This window comes from Prunus dulcis, chromosome 1 (genome assembly GCF_902201215.1).
Source record: "Prunus dulcis chromosome 1, ALMONDv2, whole genome shotgun sequence".
NCBI classification, from domain to species: domain Eukaryota; kingdom Viridiplantae; phylum Streptophyta; class Magnoliopsida; order Rosales; family Rosaceae; genus Prunus; species Prunus dulcis.
Genome location: NC_047650.1, coordinates 12,741,894 through 12,757,923, shown reverse-complemented (window position 1 = coordinate 12,757,923; position 16,030 = coordinate 12,741,894). Strand labels below are relative to the sequence as shown.

General features: G+C 34.8%; 2 protein-coding genes and 1 non-coding gene across 12 annotated transcripts; all 3 read right to left on the bottom strand.

The window, feature by feature from the left end:
• Positions 1 to 2,957: 2,957 nt before the first annotated feature.
• LOC117616347 (actin-related protein 2/3 complex subunit 4) lies at positions 2,958 to 8,450 on the bottom strand. 4 transcript variants are annotated; one of them, XM_034345638.1, is made up of 9 exons: positions 8,312 to 8,450; positions 7,910 to 7,975; positions 7,265 to 7,317; positions 7,018 to 7,045; positions 6,270 to 6,344; positions 5,856 to 5,960; positions 5,548 to 5,637; positions 4,396 to 4,481; positions 2,958 to 2,985 (listed from the first exon to the last, which is right to left on the bottom strand). In XM_034345638.1, the coding sequence occupies exons 1-9, from the start codon at positions 8,312 to 8,314 to the stop codon at positions 2,973 to 2,975; spliced, it is 519 nt and encodes a 172-aa protein (XP_034201529.1). In that variant the 5' UTR covers positions 8,315 to 8,450; the 3' UTR covers positions 2,958 to 2,972. The 4 variants fall into 4 exon arrangements, with proteins under 4 accessions (XP_034201529.1, XP_034201528.1, XP_034201531.1 ...); XM_034345637.1 differs by lacking the exon at positions 2,958 to 2,985 and adding an exon at positions 4,111 to 4,299; XM_034345640.1 differs by lacking the exons at positions 2,958 to 2,985; positions 6,270 to 6,344 and adding an exon at positions 4,111 to 4,299.
• A 79-nt stretch (positions 8,451 to 8,529) lies between these two features.
• On the bottom strand, positions 8,530 to 8,618 carry TRNAY-GUA. The gene is given in 2 exon segments: positions 8,530 to 8,565; positions 8,582 to 8,618. It is a non-coding gene; the product is annotated as a tRNA-Tyr (tRNA).
• A 510-nt stretch (positions 8,619 to 9,128) lies between these two features.
• LOC117615728 (tubulin-folding cofactor B-like) lies at positions 9,129 to 12,520 on the bottom strand. 7 transcript variants are annotated; one of them, XM_034344866.1, is made up of 8 exons: positions 12,155 to 12,514; positions 11,920 to 12,038; positions 11,757 to 11,818; positions 11,533 to 11,574; positions 10,848 to 10,981; positions 10,446 to 10,515; positions 9,615 to 9,682; positions 9,129 to 9,370 (listed from the first exon to the last, which is right to left on the bottom strand). In XM_034344866.1, exons 1-7 carry the CDS (start codon positions 12,409 to 12,411, stop codon positions 9,635 to 9,637), a joined length of 732 nt encoding a protein of 243 aa, XP_034200757.1. In that variant the 5' UTR covers positions 12,412 to 12,514; the 3' UTR covers positions 9,129 to 9,370; positions 9,615 to 9,634. The 7 variants fall into 7 exon arrangements, 6 of the variants coding, with proteins under 6 accessions (XP_034200757.1, XP_034200756.1, XP_034200754.1 ...); XM_034344865.1 differs by having other exon boundaries at positions 9,619 to 9,682; XM_034344863.1 differs by lacking the exon at positions 10,446 to 10,515 and having other exon boundaries at positions 12,155 to 12,520.
• Positions 12,521 to 16,030: the final 3,510 nt, after the last annotated feature.

Genomic DNA, 16,030 nt, shown 5'->3' with positions numbered 1-16,030 from the left:
TGTGCGAATATTGAGCTGCACGTAAAGTAGATGAGACACAGCATTTAACGAGGTTCGGCTATGCCTACGTCCTCGGAGAGCAGCAGCAGTAACCTTTCATTCATAACATAATAGGGCTACAACTTTAGTATTTACAATATGTATGCTCACTGAATTTTCTCTCTAGGAGAATTTCTCTTTGCTCTCTTTCTCTTCACACACTCACCCTCTTTCTTCCTTCCCTTCATCTTCTCTCATTTCATCCTACATTACAAGCAAATATAATGCCTATTTATAGGCAAAGCAAATGGTTTGGTTTGGTGGGTGTGTGATTTAGTTTAGTAGGTGTGTGGTTTGACTTGGTGGGTGTGTGATTTGATTTTGTGTTGAACTTGAATGTTAGAGCATGTGGGCTTCAACCATTCTTCTTTACAACATTTTAAAAAAAAAAACCACAGTAAAGCCGAGCGTGGCTATACTATTTATTAAAAAAGAATTTGGAGCAGACAACAACTTAGTGTGTGTTTTGTGAAAAGCATAAAGCCGCGCGGCTATACATAGAATTTTTTAACACTATAGCCGCCCGGCTATACCCATTCAATAGCATAATTTGATTTTCTCTTTTTTAATTACTTTGATTGGTAGTTATATTTTAATTATTATTTACTTAGTGAATAATTTGTATTTAAATATTTAAATATATTTTATTTTTATTCAATAATATGTGACTATTCTGCGAATAATAATTGAATTTTGTGTGTATTATTAAAAAATTTATATTCAAAAAGAAGATGTTTTGTGAAAAGCGTATAGCCGCCCGGCTATACTCTATGAATTGAATTGCATTTTTCCACTGTATAGCCGCGCGGCTTTACCTCATAAATAGAATTTTTCAATAATATAACTGCGTAGCTATACGGTATAAATAAATAAAAATTTTAAAAATAGAGTCGTGCGGTAGTACCCACTGAGTAGCATAATTTGAATTTCTCTTTTTCAGTTACTTTAATTAGTAGTTATGTTTTAATTATAATTTACTTAGTAAGTAATTAGTATTTTAATATTTTTTTTATTTTTTTATTCAATAATATGTGAGCATTTTGTGTGTATTATTGAAAATTTTGTAACAAACAAGTGTATTAAACATGAAAAATATGTACATACGTGTACAATATGAGTATTAAATGTGAAAATGTTAAATTCTTTATACCAGTAATAACTGTGAAAAGTAAAAATTCGAAAGGAGACAATAGAAATACATTTAATTGCCTAATAGTAATGGATAATGCTCTAAACTCTTATTGATAAACAAAAATCAAGGAAAAACAACCCCAAAAAAAAAAAACAGTTTCTATGTAAAGCTTATTGCCGTGCGGCTATACTGTTTATAAAACAGAATTTAAAAAAGACCCCAGGGGAGCCGCCCGGCTAGACTCTTTTTATATAAAATAATAATAATTCGGAGTATGGCCGGGCGGCTATACTATTTGTAAAAATAAAAATAAAAGGCCGGCCTATTTTGTGAAAACAGTATAGCCGCTCGGCTATACCCTATAAATAGAATTTCTCAAAAGTACAGCCGCCCGGCGATAATCCATAAATCGAATTTCTCAAAAGAATAGCCGTGGGGCTATACGTATTGAATACTCTGAATTTCTCTTTTTTAATCACTATAATTAGTAGTCCTAGTGACTGCATTCCACACCTGCAAAACATTGAAAAATCATAACTGATATTGAACTTGAACCTGCACAATCACTTTAGAATTAGTTAAGTCATAGATCAAACCTTAATGACCCTATCCTCCCCACAATCACTTAAGAAAGCCAGATAATTAACACTACCAGCATGAGCCTCGATCTGAAAACAAGAGGACAACCAAACAGCTGTTTGTTGGGATAGGAGTATATGTGCACGATGTGCTTAGAGTATGCTACACCTGCAGTAGAAACCTGATTGATCATAACCAGCTTAAGATTCATTTCCTATTCTTGATAATACTTTCTTGTGATGAACTAGCAGGAGTCTACTTCACAATATGATAATAAAATTAAATAGACACTAAACAAACAAGGACACCTATGTTTACCTAAAAGTGTCCCATCCGGGCTCCACATCATGCGGTTGATTGATGCTATATGGTCACTGGCCAAAGATACCTAAACAGAGATCCTCCTCGCCAGACACCTAGTATGGGGCTGGAAAAACATGGACAATTTTAATAAAACTGGAAGTAGGTATGCTTAAACAGAGTATTACAGATCAGGAGGAAAGTTACTCTTGTTGAGGAGTTATGTCAAGAGGCCGCAGCTCCCTCTCTCTGAAAAATATCAATACAAACTTAAGGATGATTTAGTATTAAGTCTGGCATTGCACAATTGAACGGAAAAGAGATCAGTACATACAGTCTATCAGCAAGTCGAGGAAATAGTGTGCTTCCCCCGGTTAAAATAATGCTGGCCAACACATTCAGACACAAGGGTAAGTACTGACAATAATTTTTTATTTTTTTTCTTTCAAGTAAAATGCAGAGTTTGGAAGGTCACTTTCATGGAGTACAGGGTGAAGATGAAGATGGCAGGAACTGACAGCTAGAACTATGCACTCCACTAACCCAGCCTGATTCATTCTTGCAAAACAGGTCCAAGTTAGCGCTTTTGCCTTGTAAGAAATCGTAGAGTTCCCAAAGGAATGAGCAAAAATCATTACTAAATCACATACAGTGTTCACACAAGTTATAGAATTTCTAAATACCTCCTATTATGCCACACAGTACCATATTCTACAGAAACAGCTAATCTACATGAATCAAGCAACAAGTTGGAGAAGTAATTACCCTTAGCGAACATGAACCACAAAAGAATACTGTAATGTTTCATTCAACAACAAAGAATCATACATCGTATTTGTTTCAAGAATCAAACTAAAACCCCAAAAGTGTGTACTTTGAAACCAGAAAATCATGTCCGGCGGCACAAGGAACCTTTCACTTGTCAAGTCAAATTCCTGCCCAAAAACAACAGACACCACTCAGAAGTGGAAAACAAACACAACCAGTCACTAAATTAGCTCAAATATATCGGAGAAAGATTACATTCTTGGTAGGCCTTTGTCTTAAAGAAAAGTTTGTAACGCTAATATAGAGACCACCCAGAAAGAATAAATAAAAATGATGCTGATGGGGGGGTGTTCCCTACGAAATTATTTTGCCAAAATGTTAGTTAATGATCAACACTGAACGGTGGCAGTCATGTAAATTGAGTAACAACTAATAACCAAAGTATTCTTCTACCTTTATAGTGGTCTTTTTTAATAAGCCAATAAAAAAAACCTACTAAGAGAATGAAACAGTAATGGCTGTGTCTGAGCGGTGTAACAGTAAAATTGATATTTTATTTAAGGAAAAATATTTTAATCATAATAGTGTTTGGGGAGATATATGAGGTTTTCTCTGTGGGTGTATTGCTCAGAATATGCACTCTTGATATGCACACACACTCACCAACACTTTTTGAGTTTGCACTCACACTTCTGCTCACTAACACACACGCACTCCGTCTATTTGTAGGAGTGGTTTGGCTCCTCTACCTTAAGAGAGCACAAACATCTATTAGTGGTAATGTAGGTGGAGCATGTGGACTTTATGTAATGGCCAACATAAGGTAGTGCAGCTTTCCCTTTGTCATTTTTTATTACAAAACCTAAGGGAAAGAGGGGAAATAAAAGATTATAATCATAACAAAGGCAACCAAATATAGTAAATGTGCATAAGACGGTGACTTGCCAAAAAGAATATCATAAGGTGTTTTTTCCCTTTTAAAATTTGTGGGAATACTTTTTCGTAGCAAAAGACAAAGGGAATACTTAAAGTTTCATAAAAAGAAAGGGTATAATGTTGAATAGTGAAAATGTAATTATTGTCTTTCTAATTACTAAACATTTTATTATGGTGCTACGGAGAAGAAAAAAAAAAAAAAAAAAAGGTTCCCTTTAAATTTTGAACATATGCTTCAGGTAAAAAAAAAAAAAAAAAGAGATTGGCCAACTTGTCAATTACAAAAGTTCAAACCTAGGATCTCTACCATCACCACACCCGTCTCACGCTACCTGAGTTAAGGGGATGTGGAAGAATAACTCATTTCCAAAGTTGTGCATATACTAGACTTTTCATCTATAAACTTCCTCCATTTCTGCAAACCAAAGCTACCTACCGAGTTATGAAGAATTTCAGAAACGACGAGTCTTTGAAGAAAGGCTTCATGAGGAGAATGCTGATCTTTCAGCCATTACACTAGTGGTTCATTAAACATGGTGGGACGTCTGATACAAAATAAATATATAAAAAATGGCAAATGGTCGAACAGAATCTGTAAAAGGCAAATTCATATACAACTTGGTAACGAACAGAAATATTACATAAATTGTTTCAAAAACTCTGTGGCCACCAGCCTCCCCCGTGTGTTCACTGACATCTTTAATTCACTTATCTCTTTATCAATGTCCTGTAATCCAAGAAGCAACGGAGTAAGAATCTCAAAGCATAAACATAACAGCAGAGCAAATATAGAGAACCAACATATTGACATCACACATCTTCAGATTAAGCGCTTGAAATTCCATATCAGTCAATAAAGATCCAACTAGGCCGTAAAAATATCCAACAATATAAGCTTTGGGCCATATAAAATGCAATCATCCTACTGACTAATATCTATATGACTTCCACTTAATGGAAACATTCCTCTAACAGATTAACACCAGTAGCAACATAAGCAAATAGACAGAGAGAGAAGCAAGCCAGATATGCTTCTCTTGACACTGATTACTGCCAGTGAGTAAATTTTCAAATCTAATATTAAACCAAAAAAACGATGTTTTGGCTGGATTGCTAACAAATACCAGGGGAGGTGGGGAAGTTAACAATTTGTGATTTGTGATAAACCAAACTGAAATTAGCAATGAGCCTGGCCAAAGTCCGTTTCAATTGTTATCTCTGCATGTAGATGATGCTGCAGTGTACCACCACATACAACACTGAACCGAAAAAATGTAAGGTGTAACTTTTGTCATGTGGCATAAGACGGTTGTTGTAGTTGCATTGACTTAGGACACAAAAGATGAGAAGAATAATTGGAGTGTGAAAGCCTCAATGAATGTAGCTATTGATTGATTTTCTTTATGGAACCCCAAAACAAAAAAAAAAAAAAAAAAAAAAGGAAAAAAAAAAGAAAAGAAAAGGGAAAACACAAAGAAAATTGTTTCCTCAGAGTACCAGCTCCAAGGCCTCTTCGTACAAAAGGAATTCCATATGAGTTTGCATCAAAGCTATACATAGTCAAATGGCTACGATTCATGCAAAAGGAGAGGAAACTTGGGTGTTCGAAACTTCACTCATTAAATTTGTGTGTTCCAGAAACAACCCACCCTACCCCATCAGAGGCAATTGGTATTCTCAAATATATTACTTGACCAACTACCATTCAAAAATAAAAGGTATAACTTGAGCAATCGTTTCAAGCAGCAGTCAATTAATACATGCAATTCTATAAGGTTTGGAAAAATGCTTGCCTCCATGAACTGTACAATAAAATCAATGAGCTTGTGCTTCTGCATCTCCTCGCAATGGTAATTTGTTATAAGAAAACTAATATCATAACCCTGCACAGAAAAGCATTACACAAAGTAAATACATATGGCAGATTAATTTATGGGAGTTCATCTTCAAATATGCTTTCATAGTGACTTAACAACATGAAAATTAACATTTTCCTACAGAAAAACAATTCCTCAAGTCAAGTTCATGGCACCCACTTAGTTTGTCAAGCAGTATAAATTCACAAAGTCTAATTTTAACTCCATGCAAGAAATCTATGTACCTGCACTGGCTTTCTCCTCAATACCTGGAATGCTTCTGCCCTCATCGATAAAAATCTAAGAAATTTTTTAGTTAGTATATTTTCAAGTTCATCTGCCTGCTTTACCTATACAAGAGAGAACACCCAAAAGAAAAGGATATAAGGAAAAAATAAATGGGATACTGATTTCCAAATGATATACAACAAAAACTCTTGCAGGTGAGAACTGTAAGCTATCCGGACAAAAAAGCACAAGAAAGGTGAACAGCAAGTCCACTTCTAAGAAAACACAGAATCTGCAACCAACTCTATCCTAAAATAGATACAACAAAACCATATAGAAACCATAAAAAACAGCTACTATTGAGCATAGAAAAACAGAAAGCGGGTTACGACCAACTATATGCTAAAATATATTCAAGTAAATATGAATACCTTGAGGCTTATGCGAAGGGAATTAATAGATGTCTCAATTAAGCATTTTTCAGCCTCATTTCGACATATCAAAACCTGTGGTAGCAATAGTAAATAATCAGTGTTAAATTTCTTTTCTGAAAAGAAAATAAAAAAAGCTCGGTAACGTGAACTTAAGATCTCCATCACATTCTTTTAGGAGTATCTGACTCATCAGAGTTCTATGTGGTCAATGACAACTTTAACATCTTGTAACCATAAGCTATGAAGTCTAGAAGTTTCACTTTTAACAGCCACATAATATAGAGACAAGAGCTGTTTCCTAGCATATGGCATGGAAACTTAAAAGTGTAGTGATAATAAAGTAAAAAAGAGAGCGGGTAGAAAAACAAAGAGTCCAGCATGCTGTCCGCATTATTAGCTGTAGCCTCCAGTTTTTTTATATATTAAATTTGCTTAAACCCAATAAACTATTGACCCAGAATTTGTCTAGAAAATGGTAATTATATTACTGAAAATGTTTAGGCATGAAAGGGAACTATCGTCTCCAAAATTTCTAACTCATGACAAAGTTTACAACTTTTGGAATGTTTAAACTAGGTGTAGAAAAGTAAAATGTGAATCTTCCAACAGTGCAAGGCATTAGGAAATACATATATGCAAGCGACCAACTTTTTTAAACATAACATTAGATTAGGAAGAAGAAAAGAAAAAAAAGAGGGAGGGGGGGGGCAACTGTTCTTTATTATATCAACAAGATGGTTCTCACAGGATTTAGCAGAAGTTCTGAGCTGGTCCTGCAAAATATGAAGAGAAGATTAAAACTTTATTGAAAAACACATCAATCAATATTTCTAAATTAGTTTAATAGCATATACTTTGAGAAAAGCATTTTTATTGTGGCCACCTTACTAGGACCTGTTTGTTTTCTCCGTACAGCTTATATAACATTAAAATAAGCATTTAAGGCAGCAGCAAGTGTAATATTAAGATCAAAGTGCAACTCATAAACATACTTTAGCTCAACTTCCGGCTTGTTATGCCTTTCAACTTCTTGACAAGGAAAATTCTGCAAGCAGCATATGGTGCAAGACATAGAATCAATCAGGCATTATAAGCAAATGGACTTTTTCTCTTTTCTTTGATAGAATAAGCATTTGAAATATAATTACATGAAAACAATGAAAATTTAGTACTGGGGTCTAAGCATTAGGATTTCATGTGCGTGCCTTCAAGAACCAGAAAACAAAATTTTCTAGAATTGACAGTGCCCACCAACCAAAGTGAAAAATAAATAACTGGTCAGGCCTCACAATACATTTTCTTTCTTTCTCTCGGTACAATCACAAGACATAGTTTAAACCGAGTCTGTACGGGCAACAAGACATCATAACAATCTTCAACTAAGGCTAAACTGTGAAGCAAGGAAGTTACCCACTTAATATGTTTGTGTACACTCTGTCCCATACGAAAGTTGATACAAGTGTAATATATCCAAATTTTTCTATTCATAAATATATGATGTGCTCAACATAAAAAACATACCCCTTTTTTTGTTGTCAATATACTTAAGATTCAAAGCTATATTGAAAATGAACAATTTTTTAAAGCGCTTGTACAGATTGCAGAAAGAGAACAAAAATTACTAAAATTGATAATACCTGAAGGCACATTGCGGCATCGAGAGTGTTCCTTATACACGTCAAGTACAATCGCAAAGTATTCGACTGAAAAAACAAAAAGGAAAAAATAAATGCAACCCATCACTGAAATATGCTTAATTGAGTTTAATTCAAGCTTAGAAGTCCGATGGAATACGATAATAATTGTAGTGCACATGTAATGGAAATCAAGCAAACCATGCCCTAGATACGTAAATTTGGCTTAGCAATCTCAAATTTTCTTTAGGGTCTGTTTGGCCGCCGAGAAACAGAATGTGAAATGATACTCGTAGACTTTCTCGGCAACCAAAGAGAGAGTAGAAAAAGTAAAAAAAGGATGCTGCTCATTACACATACGCGGATTTAAAAAAGTATAAAAGAGTAAAGATCCGATGGGTTTACCATTTTAGGAGCAGACAAATTGGTTCAGAAACCGGAAGGAGAGATTTTGCTGGAAATGATCGCGAGAGAGAGAGAGAGAGAGAGAGAGCAAACACCTTGTTTGGGGTAGGTGCTATTGTGCTATTGTGCGCTTGTGGAGTGTATTTTGAGGAAATGAGTACTAAAATGCGCGTGCTTCATAAGGAAAGTATAAAACAAAAGAAACGGAATTGAAAAAATCCGACCTGCCGGATTCGAACCAGCGACCTAAGGATGTCTGCTTTCAAACAACTACAGTCCTCCGCTCTACCAACTGAGCTAAGGTCGGATTGTTGACATTAGAGCCTAACAAATTTTTTTTAAAGGTATTCAAAGGTGTAATTATCCCAGACCCTTGCCGCATTCAAACGTAATGGCTTCTACTAATTGCCAAGCTGGTGAAAGAAGTTAGGAAAAAGAGTTGCATGGTTTGTTTTTTTTTTTTTTTTTTGTTTTTCCTTTTTTAAGTTGGTGTCGGTTTGCTGCCAGCGAAGACCAAAGTGGTATTGGTGTTTAGAGACACCCACGGAGAAATATTTGCTACGGTAATTATGCGCAAACATTCAAGACATGTTGCACATTTTATACATGTTCTGGAACACAAAATGCATAAACAAGACAAGACAGTTAGATTACATGTGATTCATTATTGTGTTAGATAACCGGTGGGAAGGGTTAAATTGTTAAGAAATGAGCCAATAATGTATATCAAATTCTAACAATATCCACTTCCATGCGTGCATGAATTTTCGAACGCGTTCACATACGTTGAACTAGAGAACTACATGTTGACATTAGATTGATTGAGCAGTTGTCATATAACTTGCAAGCCATTTATATATTTGTGACAAACTGAACAAACACGAATATATAACTCGAGAATGTACAGTTTTTTTGTTACCCATCACTTTATAGATTTCCTATAGAATGGTGTCTTGTCCAATTTACTCCACTTTTTTGGTTACAAATTTCACTTCTTCAGGAAGACCTCAATTACTACACCTTGATTCTTTAACTTCTTTCTCTCGTAGAAGGGAAGAACTGAGACAAACAAAATAAGAACAAAACCCAATAAGAAGGATCTCAACAACATCATTGTTTCTTCACTCTCTTTTTTCCCATGGTTTCCTCTCAACTAGCTGCTAAGCATATAAACTACCACGGCTAGCATAGTCAAACACAGGTCCTCTTTAACTACCTCCCAATAATATTACAATCTGAACTAATTAAGGAAACTTCAGGGTGATTTCCCCAAAAAGGTTATGTAGAATCATGAAGTACATACGTACTCTCTCTAAGACCTGCTTAAATTTCATCCTCCTCGAATGGATCTCGTTCAGGGTAGTCACCAACCTGAAATTTCATTAGTTACATTAGTCAACTCCATGAAGAATTCATGCAGGAAATACACAAAGGCCACTCTATAAATAATTGCTTTCAATTAGGTCATCACAAACAATTTCATTTAACATAAAACGCTTCAGATGGAAACTGAATTTGCACCAGAATGGTACATAACAATTTGTAAGATACAGGGGAATCCAAATGCATTTAACAGCCAATGCTGACTCCACAATTTGCAATTTACCAGGTCATCATTGAGGAATAATTCCTAAGCTGACTCTCTGCACTTTAACCTGGGGTTCTTCTTCTTATGCATAACGGTATAACTTATAAGTCATAAAAATGTTATTGAAAAACAATCACACCTAGGTTAAATTGTCAAATATGAGAGAGGTTCATACAACGAATTTTACCTTAAATCATTGACAGATTTCATTTATCATACTTTTGCAACAGGTCCCTGTGCTATGAAAACTACGAGTCTCTCTAAACAAAACTACCAAGAAGGATATAAGTTAACTTTCAGTTCAGCCTATCCAGGTCTCAAAGGTGAGCCACAAACTATTGTTTTGTTGGTTGAAATACCACAAATGGGTATTAAAGTTTAAAAAACACATTCATGTTCCCTGTCAAACACTATCGGATTTTGTGACTCGCCCCTGGCTCCGTGTCCCCTGCCCGAAATGACGGATCAAAGGGAGTAACAGGCTAGCCTATAGGAAGGAAAAAAAAATCATTTTGAAGTATTTCCAGTATACAAATGCATACAAACCTTTACTTTGTCTGGCCGAACCATTCCACCATGAAGTGGGGGGCAATTGAAATATCGTGTTCCTTTCACCCTATAATATGAAGAAGAGGAATCTCAACCAAATAATATGCAGGAAACAGGACTGCAAAATTAAAATAGGCAATTCAAAATTTCTACTCATGGTATAGCAAAATCACAACATGAAAGAATTTTGGTTCCATAGGAGTTAGTAACATACCAAAGATCACCAACACTGTAATGGACACCAATTTCAAGAAATATAAGGTTGTATATGCAGAATTTCAGGGGGAAGAATATTCAATATTCATCAATCTTAGGAACAAAAAAACCAAGAATAGACAATTTTTATTATTGGCACACAACATACCAAGAAAACATCGTTTGAGTCAGGAGCTCACTTACATGCCATCATGCTTTCCCAATGGTTCATCATATTGAACTCCAATCCAGAAACCAGGAGCCAGAGATTCTGCCCGACCAACATATTTAACAACACCTCTTTTATCCCCTGGTTGAACTTCACATCTATCTCCTACCTTCAGCATATAAGTAGGAGAACTGAGCCAATCATGAATATTGTTTCACAATAAACAAGAAAAAAAAAATGCTAGTTAACAAATATGAGGAAGATTTGGAAAACCAAGAATGCTCTCAACTCCTACACAAAATACATGTAATTAAAGAAACATGATATCAACATATATTCATATAAAATTACAGTTCAAGTGCCATCAAGAATGCTGAAGAAAATGCCCACTGCAACTGGAATGGAAACTAATCCAACTAAATGCTTGAAACCAACAAGGTAAGGAACAATCACCACTTAATGACACAACACCCTATGTTATTTCGTGGAAATTTAAATGCTACAAACTTTAAAACCTTCAGATCTTAAAAAGATTAGACAAATAATTATATCATTCTTGTAGTCTGTGTATGTGCCACAACACTAACTAAGTCAGTAGTGCACATAAACCACTGTAAAACTGTTTAACATGACAGACTGAGCCTTGTGGTTTATGCTTGTGACCTAAGAACTACTAATACTAAAACAAAAAAGATAGGAAAAAGGAAAGAGGAAGCACACCTTGATATTCACGCGGAGATCTTCCATATAGTTCTCTGGTATCTGCAAACAAAATTTCAGTCAACAAACTTATGAACATCTCAAGTCACTTCCACATGCAAAAACAACAAAAGTTTCGCAATTTAATTCATGATTAGCATGGACTGGTAGAAGCAATGGCCGTGTCATTTGATTTGACAGTCAATATGCATCTTAAAGGAATAAATAACATAGGTGATGCTTACTTTATTCTCAAAAGTTGATGGGTTCTGAGATGCTAATTTGTCCTTAAATTTTCTATAAGTCCCTGAAACAAACCACAAAAATGTGATTTCAAAGACAAAACATATTGATCTAAATACACTTTACAAGAACTACACACACAACAATATATTGCGTAACTTTTACCATCTCGTTTCTCATAAGCTTCTTGAGAAATAGTGTACTTCTCCACCAACGATGTGTCCTCAAGCCACCCACCAGAGGTCACTGATGAAGGGTCCAGATCTATAACATGTAGCCGGTAGCTTTCGATTTCAAACACAAATCATCAACAAAAATCACAAATTTAACCAAATCAATACTCACAAATAACAAGAGAGAGAGAGAGAGAGTGTGTGTGTTTGTGTTTGTGTGTACTGACCCGTCGTGAGGGGAATAGAAGCCTAGGGGCTTGGAGTTGTCGTCCAAAATGGAGACTTGGGTGTTGGCCTCGTCGTAGAGGTGGAGAGACATGGAATCTACAGAAGTGCCGCATTTACGCCATAGCTTGTCCTTGACGGACTCCACAGAGCTCTGGAGGGAGAAGCGGATATCGGCGGAGAAGGTCTTGAGGTTCGAATGAGTTACGCGCAACAGTACGGACTCGTCTCCCTCGATCTTCTGTAACCGAGTCGCCATTTTCGTGAGTGCGAAAGCTGTGAGCAGCTCTAGCACTTTGCTCTAATCCAGGTTCACTGTAAAACTGGATTAATAGGAGAATTAGACGGAAATGTTCAATTGAGATTTTAAAATATTATTTAGGGATAAAAAAAAGTCTACTTGATTTAAAAAGAATGCAACCGCAGTTTCACTCGTCTGTCACGTGAATAGTGTCAGCCCTTGCAGGTGTACTTCTACCAATGTCAAGATGGCAATTTTCTTTGTAAGGAAGGGTCTTTGTGGGGATTTGACTCTAATGGGTCAGGGATGAAGGACAAGGGGAATATTTTAGGTATCATGTTCGGGGAAGAGAGGGGCGGGGATAATATTTTAGTCCCTAACCCAAACCATTCCCATTTACAATATTTTTTTTAATTAATATTTATACATTGGGATTAAAATTCTGATGCCATATTAATTAAGAATTCATTCTCTCTCATTTTATTAATTATCTTTAATTAATTAATTCTCTCTCTTCTAAAAAGAATTGATACCTCCTCCTCTGTCCTTGCTTCTTCTTCTTCTTCTTCTTCTTCTTCTTCTTCTCTCTCTCTCTCTCTCTCTCTCTCTCTCTCTCTCTCTCTCTCTCTCTCTCGTCCCATTCTCATCCCCAAAGCCACCCTCACCACCACCACCACTCCAACCCCTACCCTACCTAAACCACAAATCACAGGGACTCTCTCTCTCTCTCTCTCTCTCTCTCTCTCCTCTCCGATAATGCCATCGCTTTTGGACAAGGAAAGAGGGCTCTTGAAATGAAAGATATACAAGAACCCAAAATTCAAACTGCATTGCTAGTCCGAGCTACTCTCGGAGCTTCTTCCAAATCTTTCAAGAACCTGTTTTTCCCAGCCAAACAATAATTGAAGCAGAGAATCTCATATTAGACAATTTCAATAAGCTATAGTAATTCACTAGAATAACCTCAAACAATTACAACATATAATTGAAAACCTCCAACAATCGATGCATAAATACTTGTACCAAAATCTCTTAAGCACAACCTCCCACTGTCCAGGATTGATCAAGCGAGTGGATGCTAAATTATCATGTTCTCAAAACTTTCTAGGAACTAGTATGCTAGATGAATTGTACCTATATGGAGAGAGAGAGAGAGAGAGAGAGAGAGAGATTACGTTTCCAAGAAAAAAGGGAGGATAGAGAAAATTATTTTATTTTATTTTTATGAGAGAGAAAATAAATTTAAAACATTAAAATTATTTCTCATGTCAGATTTAATCTCAACCATTAAAAGTGGAGTAATTTAATGGCCCAAAAATTGTGTCAAACCTTGTGTCAAAAATATGATGTCATGGATCCGCCCCATTATATATATAATGAATTTTGATGAGATATATATAAATAAGCTATTAAAGTGATTGTACCACTTATTAATTTAGTTAACTTCCAGTCCATATATAAACATTCTTATATTGTCTTATAAGTATATAATATATATATATATATATATATATACACACTAGCCCTTTGGCACATGCTCACAATTGGTTATATTTTTTATTTTTTATTTTATTTTTAGAATTAAGAAAAGATAATATGGATAGTTATGTTTCATAAAAATATGACCTATTATATATTTTTTTTTTAATTTTAATTTTTTAGTATTAAAAAATGTGAATTTATCATAAAATTCTCATTTAATTAATAATTTCAATTCTTAATGTTTGAATTAACTAAGGGCATTTTTTGATATTTTGAATGTTTCAAAATTCTCTGCATTTGGCTTTATATATATATATATATATATATATATTATCTTGCCTTAATACTTCTTCTTTTTTTCAACAAAGTAGTTATATATTGATTTTTTTTTCTTCTATAATGGGTCGGGTTGGGGAACCCATTCCCCAACGAAGGTGGGAATGGGGAATCCTTGATATAAATATTGCCGGTATGAAGGCGGGGATGGGGATGGGAATGGCATACCCACCCCCGATTTGACCCATTGCCATCCCTAATTGTCATGGTAAAGGGCAATTACTTTTCACTTTAAATTATTTTTTATATTTTATACATAAACAATTAATTTTGATAGGGTTTAAAGTTTTGGTGTGGGAAGTAAAGAATATGGTTAGGTATTTATTTAATATTAAAAAAATCTGAATTTTTTGGGTTTTTTTTTCCTCTTTTTTTTTTCAATTTTTTTGTTATTTAAATTGGCTTATGACGTCAACATTACGTCACTTGCCCAAGCAGTAGCACATACTGGATTTGCTTGCGGGCTTGGCCGGGTTGGTAACCCCACGCCTTGCCTAGGCTTGCTCTTGCTAGCTAGAGCCATCATGCAAGCCTAGGCCCTCTCCTGCGCAGTCTTCTCCTTGCCGCTAGAAGTGCTCTAAGGGTATCCCCAGGTGGGGAGGGCTACATTTAACCCTTTCAAAACATGATTTTTATAAGAAATAGTGGTTAATTTAAATTAAATATTTTAATAGTTTTTAGTATATTATGTAAATTTATTAGTTAATTTAATTAAACTACTATTTATATCCTATTTAAAATACATTTTAGAAGGGAAAAATATTTTGGAAAAGGATTTTTGACATCCATGTGTCGGCACACTATTAGCCCTATAGATTTATGATTATATTTTTTTTTCTTGTTCTAAAAACAAGTTAAAAATTAATTTAAATGAAAAAAGATGAAGGATAGTTGGTAAAAGAATTAAGAGATCGTGAGAGATTATATAAAAGGATGAAATTGAGGAAAGATAATATGTAAAATGATGAAGATGTTGTGAGAAATAATGTAAGAATGAGATAATTATTTATACAAAAAACTTAGGAATTTTTTAGAATTTTTATATTTATTTTTTTTTCTTCAGATTATTAAAATAAATAAAAAACACTAGGTGACTTCAGCTGGGCCTCATTCAATTATTTAGCCCGGCTGGCCAAAGGGCCACATGTGACCCCCATTTTAGGAATTGACCCTTTTTATAGCCCTATTGGAGATGAAGTTTGAGCATTTTGGGCTATATTTGAGGATATAGCCCTCACTTGGTGTCCTAATGACTATTAATTATTTACATATATATTATATAGTCTTGTTCAAATTCAAACACACATGCCTTGCTTGAACTGAATTGATCAGTAGATGAGAGATCATGACACTTCAACTCAAACGTAGACCAACTTGAAAGGCAGGTCATATATCATGTATGTTCATCTTTGGTTATATATACTGACACGCAGGCCATATATTCAAACACAAAAAATCTTTGGCTATATGTTCGTTGGGCCTTTGAACTCAAACGTGAATATCAGAAGGTGTTCATCTTCTCTAACGAGAGAAAGAGAGAAAAAATCCAATGTAAAAAAATCGTGAATATGAAAGGGCCTTTGAACTCAAAAGCAAGTATGTTCATCTTCTCTAGTAGAGAGAAAGATAGAAAAAATTCCATGTGAAAAATCTGATGGATTAGGGTGGGATTTGAGATGGAGTTTGGTATTTATATTTTCCACTAAAAAAAACTCACACAATCTCACATTTAAAAGAATCTTTCAAAATTTTGAAGTTTTTGAATACGAGAAACTTTTTGTTACTTGTTTAAAGTCTTGATTGAATACCACTAGATTTG